Source organism: Nestor notabilis, unplaced genomic scaffold, assembly GCF_000696875.1.
Source record: "Nestor notabilis isolate BGI_N333 unplaced genomic scaffold, ASM69687v1 scaffold15607, whole genome shotgun sequence".
In the NCBI taxonomy this organism is placed as follows: Eukaryota; Metazoa; Chordata; class Aves; order Psittaciformes; family Psittacidae; genus Nestor; species Nestor notabilis.
Genome location: NW_009935253.1, coordinates 2,144 through 22,272, shown reverse-complemented (window position 1 = coordinate 22,272; position 20,129 = coordinate 2,144). Strand labels below are relative to the sequence as shown.

Below are 20,129 nucleotides of genomic sequence, written 5' to 3'. Positions count from 1 at the left end.
TTAGGCAAGATTGCTCTATGGAATCTTGTAGGTCTGAGCTTTAGACCGCCCTGAAAGTGTAAATGTTCATATTTGCTTCTCCTGCCTACTCCCAGGTCCAAGGCATATCAGGTAGAACAGAGATCACATATCCAGACCTTGTAAGAACACTAAGTATAGAAATCTAATCAAATAGGATTCCATAAAAGTAACTGCTCTCCTGGGCAGGGATGTTAGCAGTGCTTGTACAGGTTTAGAATGCTAGTAAAGACTTCTTGATAGAAACCTTTTGTGAAGGCTTTCACATACAGGTTTTCTGTATGTGAAATGTTAGTTAAGGAAACCTATTTCCATGCAGGCATTATCACACCTAGGAGGTCAAGCTGGCGGGTTGGTTTTTAGGTGCCTTGCTGATCTAAAAGGTGATGCTGTCACGAGTCACTTAGAGAAATGTCTTAAAACAAGTCAGAATAACAACGTAGCTCAAGTTAGGATACGCAAACCTGTTATTCATATTATAAACAAGAGAAAAAACAAGCTGTCCTCAACTTGCACAGCAACTTAGGCATACAATGAGGAAAGCTTCTGCTGAACTCCTCAGCTGTTAACATCTCCCCATGGCATAGTGTTGCGATAGACTTTCTAGTGGATTTCCTAGAATCATGTTCTGTTCTTGTATGTCAAGCATCCTAGAGCTCTTCGTTCTGTTCAGAGTGTTGTTTCATGACCCGTGTGCATATGACTGCTCAGAAGATACTTGGATGGAATGTTTTTGTGGCTTTAGTTGTAGAGTTGGCAAGTTAATTAACTTTCCTGCTGTCCATGCTAAACTTGACTACATTAATATGACTGGCACTTAGGATGACACTTGACTTGCCAAATTCTAGCAGCTGTATGCGGTAGACATTGGAAGCTCTGTAGGCTCCTTTGTAGGTGAGAGTGTGATTCATCTGACCTATTTTTGACATTGCTTTGGGATGAGATGATCATAGTCTCAGAAATTACTTATCCTGATGAGGTCTCCTTTGAACGCTGCTGAGGGTGACAGTCTCAAATGCAGGCAGATGTGTGTACCCACCAAACAATTGTCTGACCCTTAAAAGTGGAAACATGCATCAAACACTGATGATAAAATGAAGGTGGCATTTCTGTTACACTGGGGGTGATGGATGAATGTGGCACTGAATGCTTCCTGGTGAGATACTTGCTTCCTTTTAGATGTGGGCTTAAGAATCGGAGTTCTTCCAATCCTTTTAACTATCCCAGTTCTTCCCTTCCTCATATTACCCCCAGAATTCAGACATTGCTGGGAATGGTAGTGGGTTTTTTTTAACAGACCTGTTCAACCTCCACTTCAACTTGTGTGATGTAACTGTGCTGGATTATGGTGTGATGGGATATACAGCATGCTTCAAGCAGGCTAGCCAAAGAAGGCTCTTCAGGAAACAGTTTCAATTGCTACCAAAATTAAATGACCTATACTAATTTGAATATGCATTCCAAACTTACTGCAGAGGAGCTTAATTCTGGCAGTCTAACTCTTCCAAAGCTTTAAACAATATTACAGAATTCGAAGGTTTTCATCAGTATGTTTTCTATTTCCAGTGTTTTATGGAAGCAGATTTGGGCAGGATAGTAACTGGAACACCACCTCCAACTTGAGAGAGAAACTTAAGTTACTGGGTTCAGGCATTTGCTTACTGGCAAGCAAACGGGGAGGGAGCGGGGAAGGACCTTCCTTCTGTGTATGGAAAGTGTGGGCTGTAGGAAAAGGACTGCTTTGAGTATGTGTAAACAGAAGGCTTTTATGGCACGAAGAGTGCTGCAGAAAGCAAATGTCTCAAAATAGGTCATCCCCATTCTTGCTTGTCTTTCTGACTCTCGGGTAAAATGGTGCATGGGAACAGATCCTGGTCTAGGTAAACTGGGTTACCGGGTCAAATCAGTAGCTGAGTATCTGTGGTTTGTGAGAGAGAGCTGGCTTTGAGACCTTTATGTTGAAATCAGTGTCTAAAGGAGCATTGATAGTGCCTATTGGTGACCAACACTGTGGGCTTAAGGGACTGTAAGAAGCAAGACAGTACCAAAGACCTTGCAAGCTTCTGGTTAGGGTGTTAACAGTCAGTTTTCAACTAAATAGCTATCCTGAGCTTTCAGTTGTCTGTCTTCAGGTATGTCACAACTCACGTGAATATGGAGCTACAGAACTTACACAATCAAGAAACTCTATTTTTAGTTCATGCCTAGAATAATGTGTCACCCTACTAGTTAAAGAATCCCAGCTTCTAGTCAAGTTTCTCTGGTAACAACCACCTTAATCCACAGACCTCCAGGAGCAGATTTAGGAGCTTCTGCCTCTCCCCTTTGGGCAAGTGCTGCAGTCCTCTTGTTTGCAGAGCTGAACTGTGGCCTGGCTGGGGACTTGATTGGGAGTAAAACTAAAAATCAAACAAGAAACCCCAACCATGTCCTCCATCCTTCCAAAACCTGCTTCACCATGCAAATCCATGGAAAGAGAATGCGGGTATAGCTGAGGAGATGGCAAATGAAGCATGTTGATGCAGTGGTACACAAAGCTGTGTAGCACTGCACTGGTGTAACTTCTGATAGCAACTTGCCAGGTAATGCTAACTATTCAACCCTCCCCAGAAATCCTCTGCAGTGAGAGGAGAATCACATCTGTAGAAGTCTGTAGTGCTGCCCTTATCAATGGGGTGAGCATGGAGCACTGGAAATAAATTGCCAGGCTACAGTGAAGAGTCTAATCTAAAGCTACTGGTTGGTAGAATCTCTTCTTGAGGCAGGTTTGTCTTCACTTCTTCAGTCTCACTCCAAAATAATGAGAGTGTCCTTCTAAGGCTAAAGCTGTTCTGTTCTAATTGCTGTCTTATTTGTCACTGCCAAGGTGGCTATCAGGATTGTGTGCATATCTTGTGCTCTGTTTTGTCTGAACTTTTTGGATGAGCTTGTGGAGCAAGCCAGAACATGATGGAAGCAGATAATACGGAGAGCTCTGGGAATACATCTGTACAGGGATATCATGTTACTTTATCATTATCTCAGCTCTAATCTAGAATCAGAGACTTAGAGCTGGGTGTGCAGGCAGAAAGGGAAATCTTGGAAATCATTACTGACCTCAGCTAAGTATCATAACTATGTGGAAGTCACAGCTTGGGGCATGGAGGAGAAGAGTCTGGAATGAGGGATTCCAGTTTATGCGGTTGTTAAAAGCTCCTGGATAAGTGCTGAGACTCTCATAAAGCAACCATGAAAAAATCCAAGCAAATGTAAAGCTCTTCTACAGCCTACTGCTTCGGGAAACTGTGTGCGAGTTGGCTAGATGATTTCTCCAGAAGCCTTAGCTAGGACTTGGGCTGTCTGGTCACTGGTTTTGTGCTGGACTCCATCTACTGGCTGCACAAAACTCAACCACTGTGTCAACTTATTGAAGAGGCTGCTATTAAAAATAACAGAAGCTTATATTTTTGAAAGCTTTGTACTGTAATGTAGCTTAAAATACACTGAAGTGTTCCTATGCAGTGGCTGGGTGGGTGAAACGTCAAGCTGAAGAGTTGAGATGCCGTACATAGCTGCTCCATGCGGCCATGGGGCTCTTCCTGCTTAGTCATTTTTGTTGACACTGTTTTGCTTTTGGATTGGTGAAAGTCTCTTGGCTTACATAAAGGCAGTGAGTGTGGGAACATCAGTAGCTTGGTGTAAACTAAACGCTGAATCTGGAAGCACAGCTTATGGTACTGCCTTGGCTCAAATTTAAAGCAGTGGTAACTTAGTTCTGTTTTAGTAAGAGCTAAACCACTGAAGGAGCACTGTGTTGTGTTGGCAGCTCCTGTAGGAGGGTAGGAATTGGACATTAAAGGCTGTTTGGGACTTAAACAACTTTGCTAGATTATGGGCCTTTAGTCTTCCTCACCTCCTAAATCAGGTAATGGTTCAGGACTGGGATTAAAGGAACTGAATGTCTAATTTATAAGCAGCCAGAGGATTCTGTTCCCAGTAAGTTGGTGCTTGGCAGCTGCCCAGGTTTGCACTGCTTTGGCTGTCAGCCTCTGCTTGAGCTGCAGAGGGCTCTACCTGAAACTGCTGCTAGACTGAATGCAAGATTGTTGTTTTTCTCTGGGAATAAAAATCTCTGTTGCATTAAACTGTCAGAAACACAGAAAATAATTTGCAAATACTAAGCCGTAGAGTGTAATATACAATAGTAGCAAGTAAATTGTACTTAATTAGGCATGGGCAGGGTGGAAATGTGTTAATATACTCATTTCCATTTAAAAAGTACAGCATATTTTAGCTAAACAAGAAATCTCTAAGAAAATCAGGTTGAAGAAATAAGTGGAGGGATCCAGTTCTTTATAGGTGTCTTACTTCTCTGCTTTTCCTAGGATTTGGAGGCTTTGGAGAGGATCTGTACCAAGAGCTTGTTGCACCTCTCCCTGCCTGGAGGAGGGAATGGAATCCTTTGCTTTGTGAAGCATATCCATCATTTGTGTGTTTGCCTGGGAAATGTCCTGTTCAGGCTGTGAGTAGTTAACTGGTGTGGTTGGTGGTATGTGACAGGCGCAGACAACAGTTGCCTGGTGTTCTTGAGCGCAGTGTCAGCGTGCCAGAGGCTCCCTTGGTGGTGGGCAACAAACCTCAAGGGCTGAGCACAGTGCCATGGGGACAGCCCTCTTCAGTTGGGATTTCAGTGTATGGATTTCACTGCTGTGTGAATCTCAACTTGTGAAGAGATAGGTAAGAGAGAGGCAACGCTACTAGTTAACTTCTCTGCAGCATTGGTTATCTCCAGGGGAAAAGCTCAAACCCAAACAAACCCTAGGCTTCAGTGTTTGCAAGTTTTAATGAGTAGCAGCTCTTAGCTATCCATGGTAAAGCAGCCAAGGATGATGTTTGTCATGTCCCAGTGCAAAACTTCCCTGAGATTTCCTTTTTTGTTTGCCAGCTAGCCATTAGCTGATGTTAAGTTTAGCATAAATAATCTGGATGGAAAGCTCATTTTTAACTTGCCTATAGTAATTCTGCATACCTCTAGAGGAGAAGGTGCCTGATCTTACATCCCTTGTTTTACCTCAAGTTAAAGTATTTGTGCAAGCAGTAGCTAATGGAACTATGCTTCAGCATTGCTACTGTGGAAGGAAAGTGAGAACCTTCTACAAGGCAGAGACTGATGCCACCCTCCTTTAAAAGTAGTAATGTCATAGTTTGCCTTATAGGTAACATCCACTAAGTAGATTTCCATAGCTGCTGTAACAGAAGATTTTTGTCAATGGCTGTCCCTTTCATACAGTTTACAGATTGTCTGCATTGCAAGAGTTGGCATCCAGCAATCTTATTCCTTCTCACAAGATCTCTTGCAATGTAGTGCTGCAAGATCTTAGGTATGAGTCAGAGTGTAAGAGCTGGCTTTCAGTGGGAACAAATACATAAAAAATGGTTCAAAGGACTTGAGGATAAAAAAAGTTATTTGGAGGCTGAAACAGATGTAAAAGGAAATTGAAATAGCATAGATCGAGAAACAGAGAAGAAAACGGTGTATGTTGGACTCAAAAATAGCATGGTATATTTAGACAGGGAGAAGTATGCTGAATTTTTTTCAGTCTCTTAACTTCTGGTAGGCTTTTTACATTCTTACCACTGGGAAGTGATAACTGGGAAACAATAAGGAAGCTAAATGTGAGCAGCTTCAGTTAGCATAGAGCTCCGCATAAACCCTTTTCTCCCAGTAGAATACAGAAATGAGGGAACTTGTGTTTTGGAGGCTTAAATTCAAGTTTGAAAGTATTAAGGTGAGATACTCAAACCTGATACCTGCAGTCTTCTGGTTGACTTCTGTAGCAATGCTGGATATTCTGTATTACAATGCTAATAAATAGCTAGCAGGATGTCTGAAGTGTCCTGAACAGAGATGGCTTTTTTGCACAATTAATACAATATTTTAATCCTGCATGAAAAAGGAGTTTGATTCAACTACTAATGTAGTGTAACTTTTGATATGTGGTGCTGGAGGAATGTCTGTAGTAGGGATGTCGTAAGGGACCGGTGAGGTCCTTGCTCCATGTGAGACACTTGGCTGGTCTCTCTGCCCCTTTCACCTGAAACTAAACAGAACTGTTACTCAAGCTCATGCAGCTGTTTCCACAATGTTTCATAGATGCCAGAGGGTGAAAACTGGTCTACTCAGTGAGGTGTGGCCATGCTGTAAGTTCTTGGTTTTGAAGCTTGCATCTTGCTTAAAGAGCCTGTGATAATGCCTTTTGCCTCAGGCATTGTCTTGACAAAGCATGATTTGGTTCAATACAGCAAGTCTTTGTCCTGCAACTTGGAGAGCGAATGGTTGACCTCATGTGTTGACTAAACCCCTGCTGAGGAGCTTTTAAGAAAACCCCTTCCAATACATTTATTGGGATTTTAGCACTGAATCCCTTTGTGGATGAATTTGAGTCTGAATTCACATTCCTGCTGTCTACCTCTTCATGACCTTGGTCCTTCATTTGAGCCGAGCACTTTATTTTCTGTGTGTGAACTTACTTTCTGTGAAGGGCTTGAGTTGGTTCTTCTTGCAATTTTTTGACTGTGCTTAAAAGGGTTAAGACCTTAACTGGCAAACAGTGACTGGGCAAATCAGTTTGGACTTAATGGTAACCTTTCACCATAAAGATATGAGGTTCTCACTCGGAGTTCTTCTGCATGTACCTGAGGGCATTATAAGGAACTCTGAACTTAAGTTTGTTGCAATGCCTAGAAATCAACATAGAATACAGCTATTGAGTTTACAACAAGGGAATATGGAGACTAACTGTACTGTGGAAAATAATGAGGGCTGTACAATGTCAAACAGGATCTAAAATAAGTGCAGTAGAAATTGTAAATCAAAATTGAAAAAAACCCTAATTTAATCTGGAGATTACTGACCAGCTGAAGGAACCACTTTTTCTCCCCTTCAACTATCCTAAATAGTCAAGATCCATTAGGACTTTGTATATACTGTTGGAAATGCTGGATCAAGATTTTCAATTTGGCGTCAATATAGCATTTACATTAGGTTTTGATCCAAGCTGTCAGAATTCTAGATAGTGGAGTTTTAGGCAGTACTCATTTGAAGTGCTTATTTCTGAATCTTATGCTTTTTCCTGGATCAGGCTGAACACAGAAACTCTATAGTGGAGCCTACGTCTAGATCTGACTTCTGCATAGCTATTTCCAGATAGGCCTTCTATCTGGCAGTAACTATATGAAGTAGCCTGTAAACTCAGAATCCAGTATTGCTCATCACTAGTGGATAAACCTGTGAAATAAAATAATAAGCTGTTACACTGTTCAGGGGGTTTATCTTCTGTGTTCTCTTCTAGTAGTTCAGAATGTAGTAAATCATTACCTCCAGAATGCACTGGTCTCAAAAGCTTTCACATTCTCAAAAAAGGGAAGTAGGATGTTAGTTTTAAATAAAAACATAGTGTGACTTTGGTTTTTCTGTTAACATTTTCTGGAGTTCAAGATAGACTTCAGTTTAATCTGGCTTCTCAGGGTTCTTACAGAACACTATGGCTTTTCTGTTAGAAGGAAATCTGGTTTCTGGCTTGCACCCCCACCTGTTGGTATCTAGGAGACCACGTCCCATAGCTCTGAGTCACTTCGGCCCTTCTGCTCGCGATGTACTTGGATAGCTCTAAAGTCAGGCTATGGGTCCCTGCTCTGGCAGCATGCTGTTGTGTGTGGCAGGGAGCTGAGGATATTCGCCAAGGCCATAAGTCCTTCAGTAGGTGCCAAATCACTGAAAATCATGGGGTTTTTTTTTTGGTCAAGTGTAGAGGCATGATCAAAACCAGCAAATGCATATCATAGACACCTAAAGTCACTCTTAAATTCTTTTTCCTACACAGAGCTCAACAAAAATCCAGTGGAAGGCTTTTCAGCGGGCTTAATAGATGACAATGATCTTTATCGATGGGAAGTCCTTATTATTGGTCCTCCAGATACACTATAGTAAGTACTGATACTTATACAGAAACTTAAGTGAACTTGGATTTACTAGTGCTAGTTTGGTCTAAGTGGGTAGTAGTTAACCTAAATCTTCATACTGACATAAGTTAGGTAACGCTGTTCTGTTGCTAGTAAAATACCTGTAAATAGCTGCATTTGCTATATAGAAGTTCTAAACTGCTTTGCTCCTCTGGGAAAAGGTAACACTGATCCCTTTGTGCTTGTGTAGAAATGAGGTAGAATAGGCTATTCTTACAGGCTGCTTCTGTTGTCTTACGCATTTAAGGCAGGTATAATCCAGTAATTTCAGTTATTGCTGTGAGGCTCCAGTTTAGCTGATAGTACAATTCTAAACCATTCCAACTTCATGCTGGTGATTGCAGGAAAATGCTCAAGAGGGATGTAGTTGGGGAAACCGCATCAGACCATATAATTAGCCTCAAGTCCTGTCAGTTTGAGATAGGAGATTTTCCTATGTGACCTAGAGCACTCCAGTGCTGATCAGATTTGAATTGTTAGCAGACCTTGCACAGTGAGCTTTAAAAAGCTTCTCTCCTTATCCTGAGGACTGAGTTCTTTAATTGACATTTGAACACGAAATCTTAAGTTTGCTGTGTTTTTACACTGCTGTATCTGAAGTGTACAGAAGTTCAGAGTACCTGAAGCACTCTGGCATATGCAGTGTCTTGGGTTTTTGTTTGGCTTAACCTTCCCCCCTGCCCCAAACAAAAAACTTAGCTAATTGAGAGAACAATTTCCTTCTCATAGAGATTATATATGATCATCTACTCTAGCTCCTGGGAAAAAGTTCTATGCCCAGAAGAGGTCAGTTGAAAGTGTAGCTCTTGAAGATGAACTTCTGTCCTCCTTCATTACGCTGTTCCAGTGGTAAATTACTGATACAGAAAGCCTAGTGGCATTTACTTGAGGTCAGTTTGAGTTCCAACATGAAGTTGTTGTATACCTCTGTCTGCAGACTTCTGAAGTACTTAAACACAGTAATTGAATTGCTTTGCTTCTCGTCATGCTCACTACATTATAACTCTCAAGTCTTGCCTGAGATGAATTCTTCAACTTCTGTTGACCTCTTTTGAACAGTCTTGTGGTGGCTCCATTATATTCTCATGGCCGTTTTCTAAATAGTGTCAGTAAAGAAATACTGCTTCTAACTGAACTTCTTATATGTTAAAAATTGCAATAGCAATTTTTTTCCCATTTAATAAGGTGCTGAATTTGTTTTGAGGCTTTTTAGATAAGAAGCTCTCTTCTGTTCCACTCCATAGTTGCTGAATTTCAAGGTAGTATTATACAGCATCCTCATTCCTGGTCTGTTTTATGATGACAGAAGTACATATAATAGGACATAATTGAACATAATCAGGTGGTTCAGAGTTCTCAAACTTCAGTCTCATTCCTGATCCCACTTGATTTATTCTGAGTTTACCTAAAAAGACTTTATAGACTCTACTGACAGAGACCCCTTGATCAGGAATAGTGCACAAATGTCAGTTAACAGCTGTACTTCATGAACTGGTTTCTAATGTGGATTTGATTGAAGAGCTCTATTTATGTGTAGACGATGAGGGGCAATAGGGATGCCAGTGCAGCTCAGTAGCTGTAGGATCTGCTGCTTTGAAAAGGGAAAGAAGAACTATTTCACTTTGAAAGAAACCTAACTGGTTTGGGGCTATCAGCAAATGTAATTTAACTCTCCTTTGTCTTGACTAGTATGAATATTAGAATAGTGACTGTTTATGGAATTCTTACCCTTCCCAGGATTAAAGTTTCTGTGGAGACTGCCTGCCTTTTCTAAAACATGTGGAAAATGAATGGTGTAGGTTTAGATCCCCTCAGCAGATTTATTTTAAGAGCCAAGTCATTTAGATCTACTGGTTTTTGGGTTTGGGCGGTTTGGGGTTTTTTTGAGACACTTGCTAGAATTGCATATCTTTGGTTAGTGGTGGTAAAATGTGTTGTTTCCTCAGTAGCCTCTGGCCTTCGGATACTGGCTCCTTTACAAATACAGGGGGGAAAAACTGCACTGAACAGCTTTGTCTTTCCTACACCAATTCTTTTATCTGTGTGGCTACTGAAGAGTAGATGGTCTTGTTGCAGATCTTGTGCCACCCTCTTTGGAGGTTATATTCTAGTTTTTGTCATTTCAGCCTTTGCAATTTCAAATTTTGTTAGAACCTTCACTGATGGTAACGGGGCAAATGTTACAGTACTTCCATTAGGCAAGTGTTCCATTTGCAAAGCTTCCCATGGAATGTTAGCCCTTCACATTTTTCAAAAGGGGCTGTTCCGGGTATTGAAATGTAGCTATTTAAAATAAACCAAACTGCTGCCTTAGTTAAATATGGGCCTGTAACTCCACATAAAAACTGGATGTCTCCTGTTAAGTATTGTTTTCCAGCTTAGTGGGTAACTCATGCAGAGCACTTCACTGTCATGTCTGAGTCCCTTTACCTTAGTGTTGACAAGGTAGCATTGAAGTCTTTACAAAGCAATGCTGTAGACACAACTCTAAAGCTTTCTGTCACTTGTCACTGAGGCTCACTGCTGCAGACTGACATCAAGGAATTAGGACTGAGGTGTGTAAAGGAGGAAAATAAACAGGTATCTGCTGGGCTGTACTTGAGAAGGGGAGTTACTGGCAGTATTTTTTTTTGCTGTTAATGCATATACTGTACATTGTAATTCCAGATGGTGAATTCCTTGGCAGTTTTTAATTTTCTTTTTGGTGATTTTTTTTTTTTTTTCTTTTTCCCCTCTGGAACATCATCCCAGTTCTAAAAAAAGACACAGTGTTGGGGAACTGGCAGTATCTTATGGAAGTTTCTTCTTAATCTAGAAACTCTCTGCATTGCATATGGCACTGTTGGTACTGTTAATTACCGACATGATGTTAAGCTGTGTGAGGGGTAAACTTGGAGCTTTTGATACATCACTAAGTTCCAATCTTCAGCTTAAGCTTACAAGAAACTCTACTAAGATATTTTTGATTCCCCAGTGAAGGTGGTGTTTTCAAGGCTCATCTTACTTTTCCAAAAGACTATCCACTGAGGCCGCCAAAAATGAAATTCATCACGGAAATCTGGCATCCGAATGGTAAGAAATGTCAAAGTTTCAATTCCTTTTTTGCAATTAAGAACTTAAATATGATGAAGACAAATGGATACATTTCTGTTCATGTTGGAAATATGAAACTGCATTTACTTTGCCATCATCATCGTCACTTCATAAAGAAGTAATAACCATGACAGGGTTTTTAATAGTGCTTCTCCAAGAGGCTGCTCCTCAAGTATTTTCAGAAGCTCCTTTCAGTAGCTTCTTGCATTCTTGGTAACTGTTCAGGGTTGGTGTGTTTTTCCTAAGTGCAGACTCCTGGTCTGAGGAGAAATCTGTCTTCTATAGCTGCCTCTTTTGTTATACCTTCAAATATTTCAGCTTAGTGTGACTAACTTGGCAGTTCAGTATAGAATGCCCAAGGTTGTCCTCCTCCAGTGAAGCATGAAAGGAAGTAACAGCATCTTTTAGTCCCTCCAAAGAAGATTCTTCCTAATGCTTCTTTCACTTACAGGCTGCTGGACATAGATGGGAAGGTAAAATAAAATGGAGGAAATTTTTTTTTACTGGGGAGGAAGAATATCCTTCACTTCCTAAAGTCATTATTGAAGCTGCTTATGTTGAAAGCTGGGAGGAGTCCAGCACAGTGCTCCCATCATAAGGGAGAGGAGTAATATTTTGATGTTCTGCTAGTTTCAGTTCTGGAAATATCAGGATACTTGTAGGCAGTTTCTAATTCCAGCAGCTTAAACCATATTCCAGTACACTGCAGTAATATCCAGCTGATGCTGTTGCTGTGGGGAAAAAAAAGTCCCTCTCTAGTTTGCTGAACTTAACAGAAGAAGCTTTAGTGGAAGCCTGTCTAAATAGTCTTGAAAGTCACAGCATGATGTTAAAATTAAGTTGTTCTTCCCCATGAAGAAGTCCAGGTGTAATAACAGACTTCCACCAAACCGTGTTTGTTACAGACTGAGTTCTGTAATAGTTAATGACTTTCCTTTCTCATAAAGTGTCTTCACTAACATGTTTCCAGACAAGCTGGAGTGAAGATTAACAGTTCCATAACTGTCCTGAAGAAATGCCAGTGTGGTGTTCATTACTGAAATATGCCTTGTTCTGTTTTGTAGTTGACAAGAATGGTGATGTCTGCATTTCAATTCTTCATGAGCCTGGAGAAGACAAATATGGCTATGAAAAACCTGAGGAACGCTGGCTTCCCATTCACACAGTGGAAACTATAATGATTAGTGTTATTTCTATGCTGGCAGATCCCAATGGTGATTCTCCTGCTAATGTTGATGCAGCGGTAAGATTTTCCTTGATCTGCCAATTGTTTTCAGTGTAGAAACCTAAACTTGCAATGGAGTTCTGCTTCTAGCTGGACAAACAGTACAGTAACTTCTGGAAGAACCTCTTATCACATGTTAAGGCTACCTTTTTGTTGGGAAAAGCAGTCATGTTGTGAAAGACAATTACTAGTCAGACCTGGGAAATATCTTGGAGATTGCAAAGGAAAGATGTTGTCATACTTCATAGGCAGTAGTTTTTCTCTTATGCAGTCATACGTTTATTTATAGTAAGTAACTTGTGCACAGAGATGCTTAATGGATAAACTTCAGCTCCTTCAGTCTTAAATTCAAGGAAGCTAGCTATAAAATCTTGGGGATTTGTATTACACATAGCTCTGGCATCTGCCATTAAGTTTAGGGGTAGAAGTCAACATGTTCTGGAACCTTTTTTGTTTCTTAACATGTTATTTGTATAATGCACCAAAAATTTTGTTTTGGAAATGATATAACATGTTAACAGATTACTTATTTAAATGGAAGGAGCAAATGTGGTGGGGTCCCTCAGTATAATTGTTACCACTTTTTGCATCCACCTCTCTACAGCAGTCTTCCTGGGTTAAAGCAGCAGGATTGACTGTATACGTGTGTGATTTGAGAATGTACTTGAAAAGCCTCCCCAGGCATCTGGCTTTCAGATCTTCAGGAAGTTTTATCCCAGACTAGAAGGGTTGGCTGAAAAGGGAGGAGGAATTTATAGTGGAAGACCAGGGTGAATCTGCAGTAAGGATTCTACTGTGAGATGCAATATAGTGCTTCTGGAGCATGGCCTGTTCTGCAGTGCTGTATACACACAGCTATCTGTGCTCTGGAAGAGCTGCATTTATACCAGAATAGCAATTAGACTAGTAAATATTTGTGGTGGGGAGGGAAAAAATTCTTGGCTCTTGGGGGGAAGTAAGGGAACAGGATTCAGGCCCCATTCATCTGTGATACACCAACATACTTTCCTTGGAACTGCTCTTGAATTGCACTTCAGCAGCAAGTAATACGTGCTGTCCTCTCACAAAAGAGAGGAGTAAGAGTTTTCCTCACTTAGTGTGAAGAAAACCAGGAACAAACACAAAGTTGCAGTGAAGAACTCCCTGACCTAACATTCTTCTGAGAGTTGGATCTCTCCTTCTTGTGTCATGTTACTGGTGGAAACAAATACTCAAGGACACATGGACTTTTTCTGTAGCCAAACCCGAGAGCACTGGAGTGAGCAAGTTATTAATGAAATGCTAAAAGTACAATTAGAATTCCTCAGTTTACAAGCTCATGTATTTTGAATGTATCTGACCTAAGGCTGGAGAAAGCTTATACTTTTAGCTATGCCTGTCACCTTCCTAGTATCACAAGCTGGCTTTTTTTGTGCCCCATTCTGTCTGCTACTTCAGGAGTGAGGGGTTTTGCCTCACAGATGTTAGATGGAAAACTCTGCATTTGTGTACCTAAACCTTAGGGTAAAGGTTTGCTTTTAAACACAGCATTTTCTAGCCCAGCTTGAAAGAACAAAAACTTAAATCCAAACCAGACGGTGAGGACAGTGCTGAAGCATCATTTTGGATGCTAGGAACTATTTTTTCTGACTGTGGTATTAGATGTTCCAAGCAACTTTGGAACTCAATATACTGCTTGAGCAGCTTAGCATCTCCTGCTGGGTTGTAGGTTGCCTCCTCTATATTAACCAGAACATACTCAACAGGGTAATGAAGAATTCTGAGCTGCTATCAAGACGTCTCGTACTTGGTTTACTAAGCACAAGTTTACTGCAGCAACAGTATTTGGCAGTTACTAAAAGATACTTTGCCTGCTTTCATTAATGTCTGGTTTTAGGTGAGTCTAGAGATTAAGGTGTTACAGGTAGTTCACTGCATTATAGGAGAAGGGCACATTCCTGGAAAAATGAACTGTACATCTTGGCATACTGTCTCTTGGAGTGGGAGAAAAATGAGGGATAGGAGCCTGAATAAATAAATATTGAGAAGCAAATAGAACAGTTCATGATGTAAAATCAGAGTTTTTGGAGAGATTGCTGTCAAATCAGGAACTTTGCTGTTCAATTCTGAACACTTGCTTCATAGAACTACAAATACAAGACATGGGAACAAAACCTAAGAATGTGAAGCTAGGAAGGCACAAATTCAATGCTTTTCTTGGCCTTAAGCCATGTTGTGTAAGCTGCCCCATGTCCCAATCCAAGGAACAAAATGCTTGCTGTATGAATTGCTGAAAAAAGAACAAATTAATCGGTGTCCTTATTTGTGCTTTCACTGGGAAGATAAGACATGCTGGGCTTTCCAACGTGCTGACTGGCTACGTGAGCTTGGGGGTGTGTCAGGATGTGTCAGTTATCCCAATTCTCTCGCTCAGATGTGCTACAACCTTCCCTCCGAGTAGGGGGTGAAAAGCTGTTGTGTGCTAGGTTGCTTCAGGTAAAACAGTGGGGAGCCCTTTGCTCACCCCTGCAGTAAGAATATATTGTTTATGTCCAAAACTAAGAACTGTAGAACTTACTAAATAAAATAAGGGGTTCTTTGTGTTTTCTCACCACTTCTTGCCTAACTGCAAGGCAGTACCCAACACGTCAGCCTTAGTCACATTGTATGATGCTCCTGTGCTTTCATCTGAGCTTGTCATGAGGCTGGCCCAAAAACCTGAAAACTGGCTGCACTTTTCCCTGTGGGTTTTCATGATCCTGTAGTGTGCACGTCTCTGGGTTCAGACTTACCTCTTGCCTGTCTTCCTGTTCATCTCTATCTTTGTTCTTCATCTGTGCAGTTCTGAAATCAGATACCTGTCACAGAGAGCATCCCCAGAGGTGTGCTGAGAATTCTATTCAGGTTTTTCCCATGCAGCTGGTATCTCACAGCCGTATCTAGGAGGTGTTTCCTTTCTAAGGACACTGCTGTGCCTCTTCTGAATACTGTGACTTCCGTATTTCTGGAGTGTCTGGCTAGATTGAGAGGGAGTTGAACCTGTCTTAATCTCAGTGTAACTCCTGGCTTCACAGTAGCCATGTACCTTCTTTCATCACTGCAATTAAAGACACTTTATCTAACCCATAACAATAGCTTGTGGTCTGCAGGTTAAGTTTGCTGCTACTTGCGGGCTGAAGTAAATAGATCTCAGCCTAGACATTGTGAAATACTGGTAGCCACCAGGTTAGCCTTGGAGAATGCCTAAAATACCAGGGGGAAGGGCTGTTTGCTCTTCTGTGGGGAGCTTGCACAGAAACCCAGAGCAAGCTTTCAAACATCCTGAATGACACAGGTTTGCAGTGACTGTCTCCGATTGTAAGCAAATTTAGGTTTACCTAAGCCTTTTGCTGGAACTTGTGCATTGTTACAGGCCTGACAACTGAAAGCTGTCTGTTCAATTGCAGAAAGAATGGAGAGAAGACAGAAATGGAGAATTTAAAAGAAAAGTTGCCCGCTGTGTAAGAAAAAGCCAAGAAACTGCTTTTGAGTGACACTTATTCAGCAGCTAGTAGCTTCACTTTTTCAGGGTAAGTAACATTTCAAAGACAAGTCAGTTACTTGAGTTGAGGATTTCCTGCCTAAGTGTTGCTGAACTAATTTTTTTATTCCCTTCAAAGGCAAAAAAACCCCAAACTTCTCAGTCACATGGTCTCAGTGGAGTTCTTTGGCTGTATGTGATACTAAAGACTAAAAGAAATTTCAAGTGCAGGAACAGCCCCTTCTGCTGCGATTGGGGAACCTCTTTAGTACTATTGCATTTATGCTGTTCACAAGTTGAAATTCTCTTTATCAGTATTCATCCTGCTTTATTAATAGTGCTTAGGGATTACTGGAGCTGTAATAGAAGGGACTAATCATTCTGTCATGCTCGTTATTGTGAAGAACACTTGTTTGAATCTTAGAAGCATCCTGTCTTGCTATCTCAAGGTCATATACAAATCTGTGGAGTGTCTGCAGATGTTGGTGGCATGTCGCATGGTAGGTTTTAAATCAAGACTTTGTTGAGGTTGTTAGGAACCATTCACAAAGGATTGCTTTGGGTATCTGGGAATTTTAATAGAAAGTCTACTAGCATATCAGAAGGGATCAAGGTGAGGTATTTACCCATCAGTAATATCAAGAAAGTCAATGTTCTTTTCAGCAGCCCAAAAAAGTTGCTCTATTGAGGAAGGTGTAGAAATAGCTTCAGAAAAACAGCTGTATTATGCTTGAAACTGAACTGTGGCATATCTGAGAGCCTGGACAAGTTTTAACCTGAGAGCTGACGTGAGAGTTATGACTGAGAGCTGTATTTTATGCCACCCTGTTAAAAATGAGCTTCTGAATCAGGATACTTATTTGAGCAATCGCATCCTAATGTTAATGGGACCTTTTTCTTTACAATAAGCTCTTGTAGAAAGCTCCATATTAGAACATGGCCCTTAAAATACCTGGCCTTTGGTCACTTTAACCTTGGTATGCCAAGGAAAAACTTCCTCAAGTAGCTAATAATTCCCGCTCCTGTTTTTCCAAGTAAAACAGAGCTCATGTTGAAGCTGCCTTTTTCTTAAAGGTTGGGTTGGCAGATAAACTATGCTGACCCATTTGGCTGGAGAAGCCCCAAACTGTGTGTTCTAGTTAGCTTCAACATACAGACCTGGGGGATGGCATTGCATGTATTTTAAAGGGTTTGTGCTGTCTGAACAACTAGAACAGCTTACTAAATGCTTCTGCTAGTGAGTGTTTCTTCACCAGGGTTGTACAGAAGATATTTCCTTTCTTGTGCTTTTGTAAGAATTGTGGGGGTTGGGGAAGGCTCCATCTGTGACAGACTAGTACTGCAGTATCTCTTCTCTGCAGCAACACTGTGATTGAACAGAGATTTCTCCAGTGTAGAGAGAGCATGAAAAATGCTTAATATTGCTCAAAAGACTAAGCAAAAGAACGGAGTGTCTTGTACAGCTGCTTGTAACTAGAGTGTAAGAATTGTTGATGTGGCTGATGGGGTTGTTTTTTTCCTGTCTTGGAGAAAGGGAGTAACTGTGAGTAATGCTCCAGCGTATCCTCAACTGACCTCAGCTCTGTTGCCATGTTAAACTTGGCCATGGTGAAACAATGCTCATGACAAATACTGAAGTAATCGGCTGTGTTGCTTTTTTGGAAGGCAAAAGCTTTTCTAAGTCCTGGTGACTCCTTCTAAGTGATGGGCAATGAATTGGATGACAAGGGGCTGTATAGCTGGTTTCACACCAGTATAGTCTGACTTGGTAGTGGTGATGTTAACTGCTTAATAAAGCACTGCTATGCCATTTTGTACAGCACTCTGCTGTTGAAGCAGCATCCATCATTCCCGGTAAGTGATGCACAGAAGTTTCAATGGTAAATCTACAAATGTTTGGCCCCATGTGGGAATAATCAAGTGTTTACACACTGTGTTTGACAAGCAACACCAGTAAGAGGAGCTTGAAAGTCTGGTAGTTTAGCATGGATATACAGTATGCTGAACTAACTCGAGACTTTCACAGGTGATTATGGATTTATGCATCTTCTCCTTAGAGGTATGTAAAGTTCTTGAACAAGGAGTAATTATCTTCCTTGAGCCTGAAACACTATGAAACATCTTTAAGATAATTGAGGGTGATGAGGGGTTTTGTTTTAATACCTGTGATTTCTTTGTAGGTCTCCAATTGAGAAACATGGCACTGTTTTTTTTCCTGCACTCTACCCACCTATTGCTGGACTTCTGTTGTTACAAGTTGGCAAACACTGGCTGGAACTGGGCTGCAATAAAACATGCCAGTTATCAATGCTGACAAGAGCCTAACAAGTGCCAACACAAGATGATTACGCATTTTGAAATCTAATGAACTGCTTTAACCTTCAGGAAGAATTGTAAAGATGTGTACATAGCACAACATGATCCGGATAATATATATACTGTTCATGTACATCCACAAATACACATTGTACCAAATAATGCTGTCTGTAGTTAGGAATAGATTCGTGTAAATTCTAAAGATTTTAGCAGGTTTTTCTCTCCCTATTCATTGTTTCCTCTCAGTTTAAAAAACAAACCAACACCACCTTGTGAAGCATGTCAAACTAAAACCAATTAGGACAAAGTTGGGGTTTTGTGTTGGTTTTTTGTTTGTTTTTTCCTCCCCCACTTTAATTTTCCTTTGACCCACTGAGGCGTAATTAAAATCTCTTGCTTATTCAAGTTTAGTATCTCTTTTTTTGGTTTTGTTTTTGGAAATGTGCTCACTTTTATTTCCCCCCCCATCAGAACGGAGAATTGTCTGAATTAAACCCTGAAAATATTTGCTATCAATTATTCGTGTCATCTTCATGATGACCTTTGTAGTCTCAAAGGTGCTTTTTTTCCCCCTTCCCACCCCTTTTTGAAACCCAATTGCACATACTTCTTGAATTGGGTATAGCAATAAACTGGCCGTGGAGCACCCTTGAACAGCCTGCTGGATTTTTAACTTCCAAGGCACTTGAGCGCTTTCATTTGGAAGTTCAGTTGACTAAGTTAGTCCAAGATAGGAATGAGCTGCTTTTTATGGGGGAATTCTTCTTTTTTGCCTTTTTCATTGCCTGTTTGTGGGGCAGGGGGTGCGTGTGGGAGGCTTGTTTTTTCTCCAGGTTGAGTTCAAGCATGCACATCTGTAGGCTTTCAAATGACTAACTTCTGGGTTTGGTATCAAAAATAGTTTCCCTCCTTTTCCCTTTTTCTCTCTTCTGTGGCGCTTTATATTCTTTGCCTTCTACTTCAGAGTTTTCCTCACCTAATGTACAAAGAAAATGGCGATGTATATTTTCATGTAATTTGATTTTTGGAATTCTGTCACCTTCTGTAGTGAGTTCTTCCAAAATATAATTTTTTCCAATAACAACGTGTCAAACTGGCTGTCTTGAGTATCTGAATAGGAAAGGTAACTGCAGTGGGAGCACAACTTAATCTGACCATCTTCAACAACATGACGTCAGCAAACACTTTTGAATGTGACATACTGTATTTCATCTTGGAGTAATTAAAAAGCAAACAAAAGACATACCTTTCTTCCTATTGTAACTATATTTTACCCTTCAGTGAGCAAATACTCATCCCAGAGTACCTAGTAATAAGAGTTCTCCAAGCCTACCTGAAATACCTTTCTACCAAAGAAACTCTGTAGAGGAACTTTGCAACTACTTGACTTTCTCTGCTCTGTCACAGGTTTACTACAGCTTTTAACAGCACAGGATAACCCACTAATAAAACAAGAGTTACAGAGTTAGAGCCATCTTGTAAGAAGCCTTCAGCACTAATTTGTGAGCTGGTTGGACTTCGTTTCAGGTTGCTGTGCAACACGAAATACTAAAAGGCTCTACACAGTACTGTATTACAGGTTTCTTGAGGGGTGGGCTGGTGTGGAAGGAGATGATGGTCACTAGAGGCAAGACAGCCATAGGGGATAAAAAAAAAAAGCCATTTAGTAAGTATGAGATGACTTACAAGTAAAGGTAGTCTTCCTATAGGTGATGTAGATAAACATAGATGTGCTTAATGTTCACATTTATGTATAGGGTAACTAATTATCTTGAGCAATCCTTAGTTAAATTAGCTTTTAGTTGGATAGCCTGCTCATGTAGGTAGGCAGCTGTGTGCAGTACTTCAGAGCTGTTAGTGCCCAGACACAATAGCTCGTGTTAGTTCCTGCTGGAGTGCTTGTCTGAAACTGCTTGGGAGGATGTTTCTTCCCCACCAGCTGGCTCCCCCTTCTTCACTTATCAAAGAGTTGGGACT

General features: G+C 40.8%; 1 protein-coding gene across 1 annotated transcript; it reads left to right on the top strand.

The window, feature by feature from the left end:
- The first annotated feature begins 7,879 nt into the window (after positions 1 to 7,879).
- UBE2G1 (ubiquitin-conjugating enzyme E2G 1) lies at positions 7,880 to 18,664 on the top strand. The gene is made up of 5 exons (XM_010017760.1): positions 7,880 to 7,983; positions 10,994 to 11,091; positions 12,177 to 12,355; positions 15,763 to 15,885; positions 18,017 to 18,664. The coding sequence occupies exons 2-4, from the start codon at positions 11,058 to 11,060 to the stop codon at positions 15,847 to 15,849; spliced, it is 300 nt and encodes a 99-aa protein (XP_010016062.1). The 5' UTR covers positions 7,880 to 7,983; positions 10,994 to 11,057; the 3' UTR covers positions 15,850 to 15,885; positions 18,017 to 18,664.
- Positions 18,665 to 20,129: the final 1,465 nt, after the last annotated feature.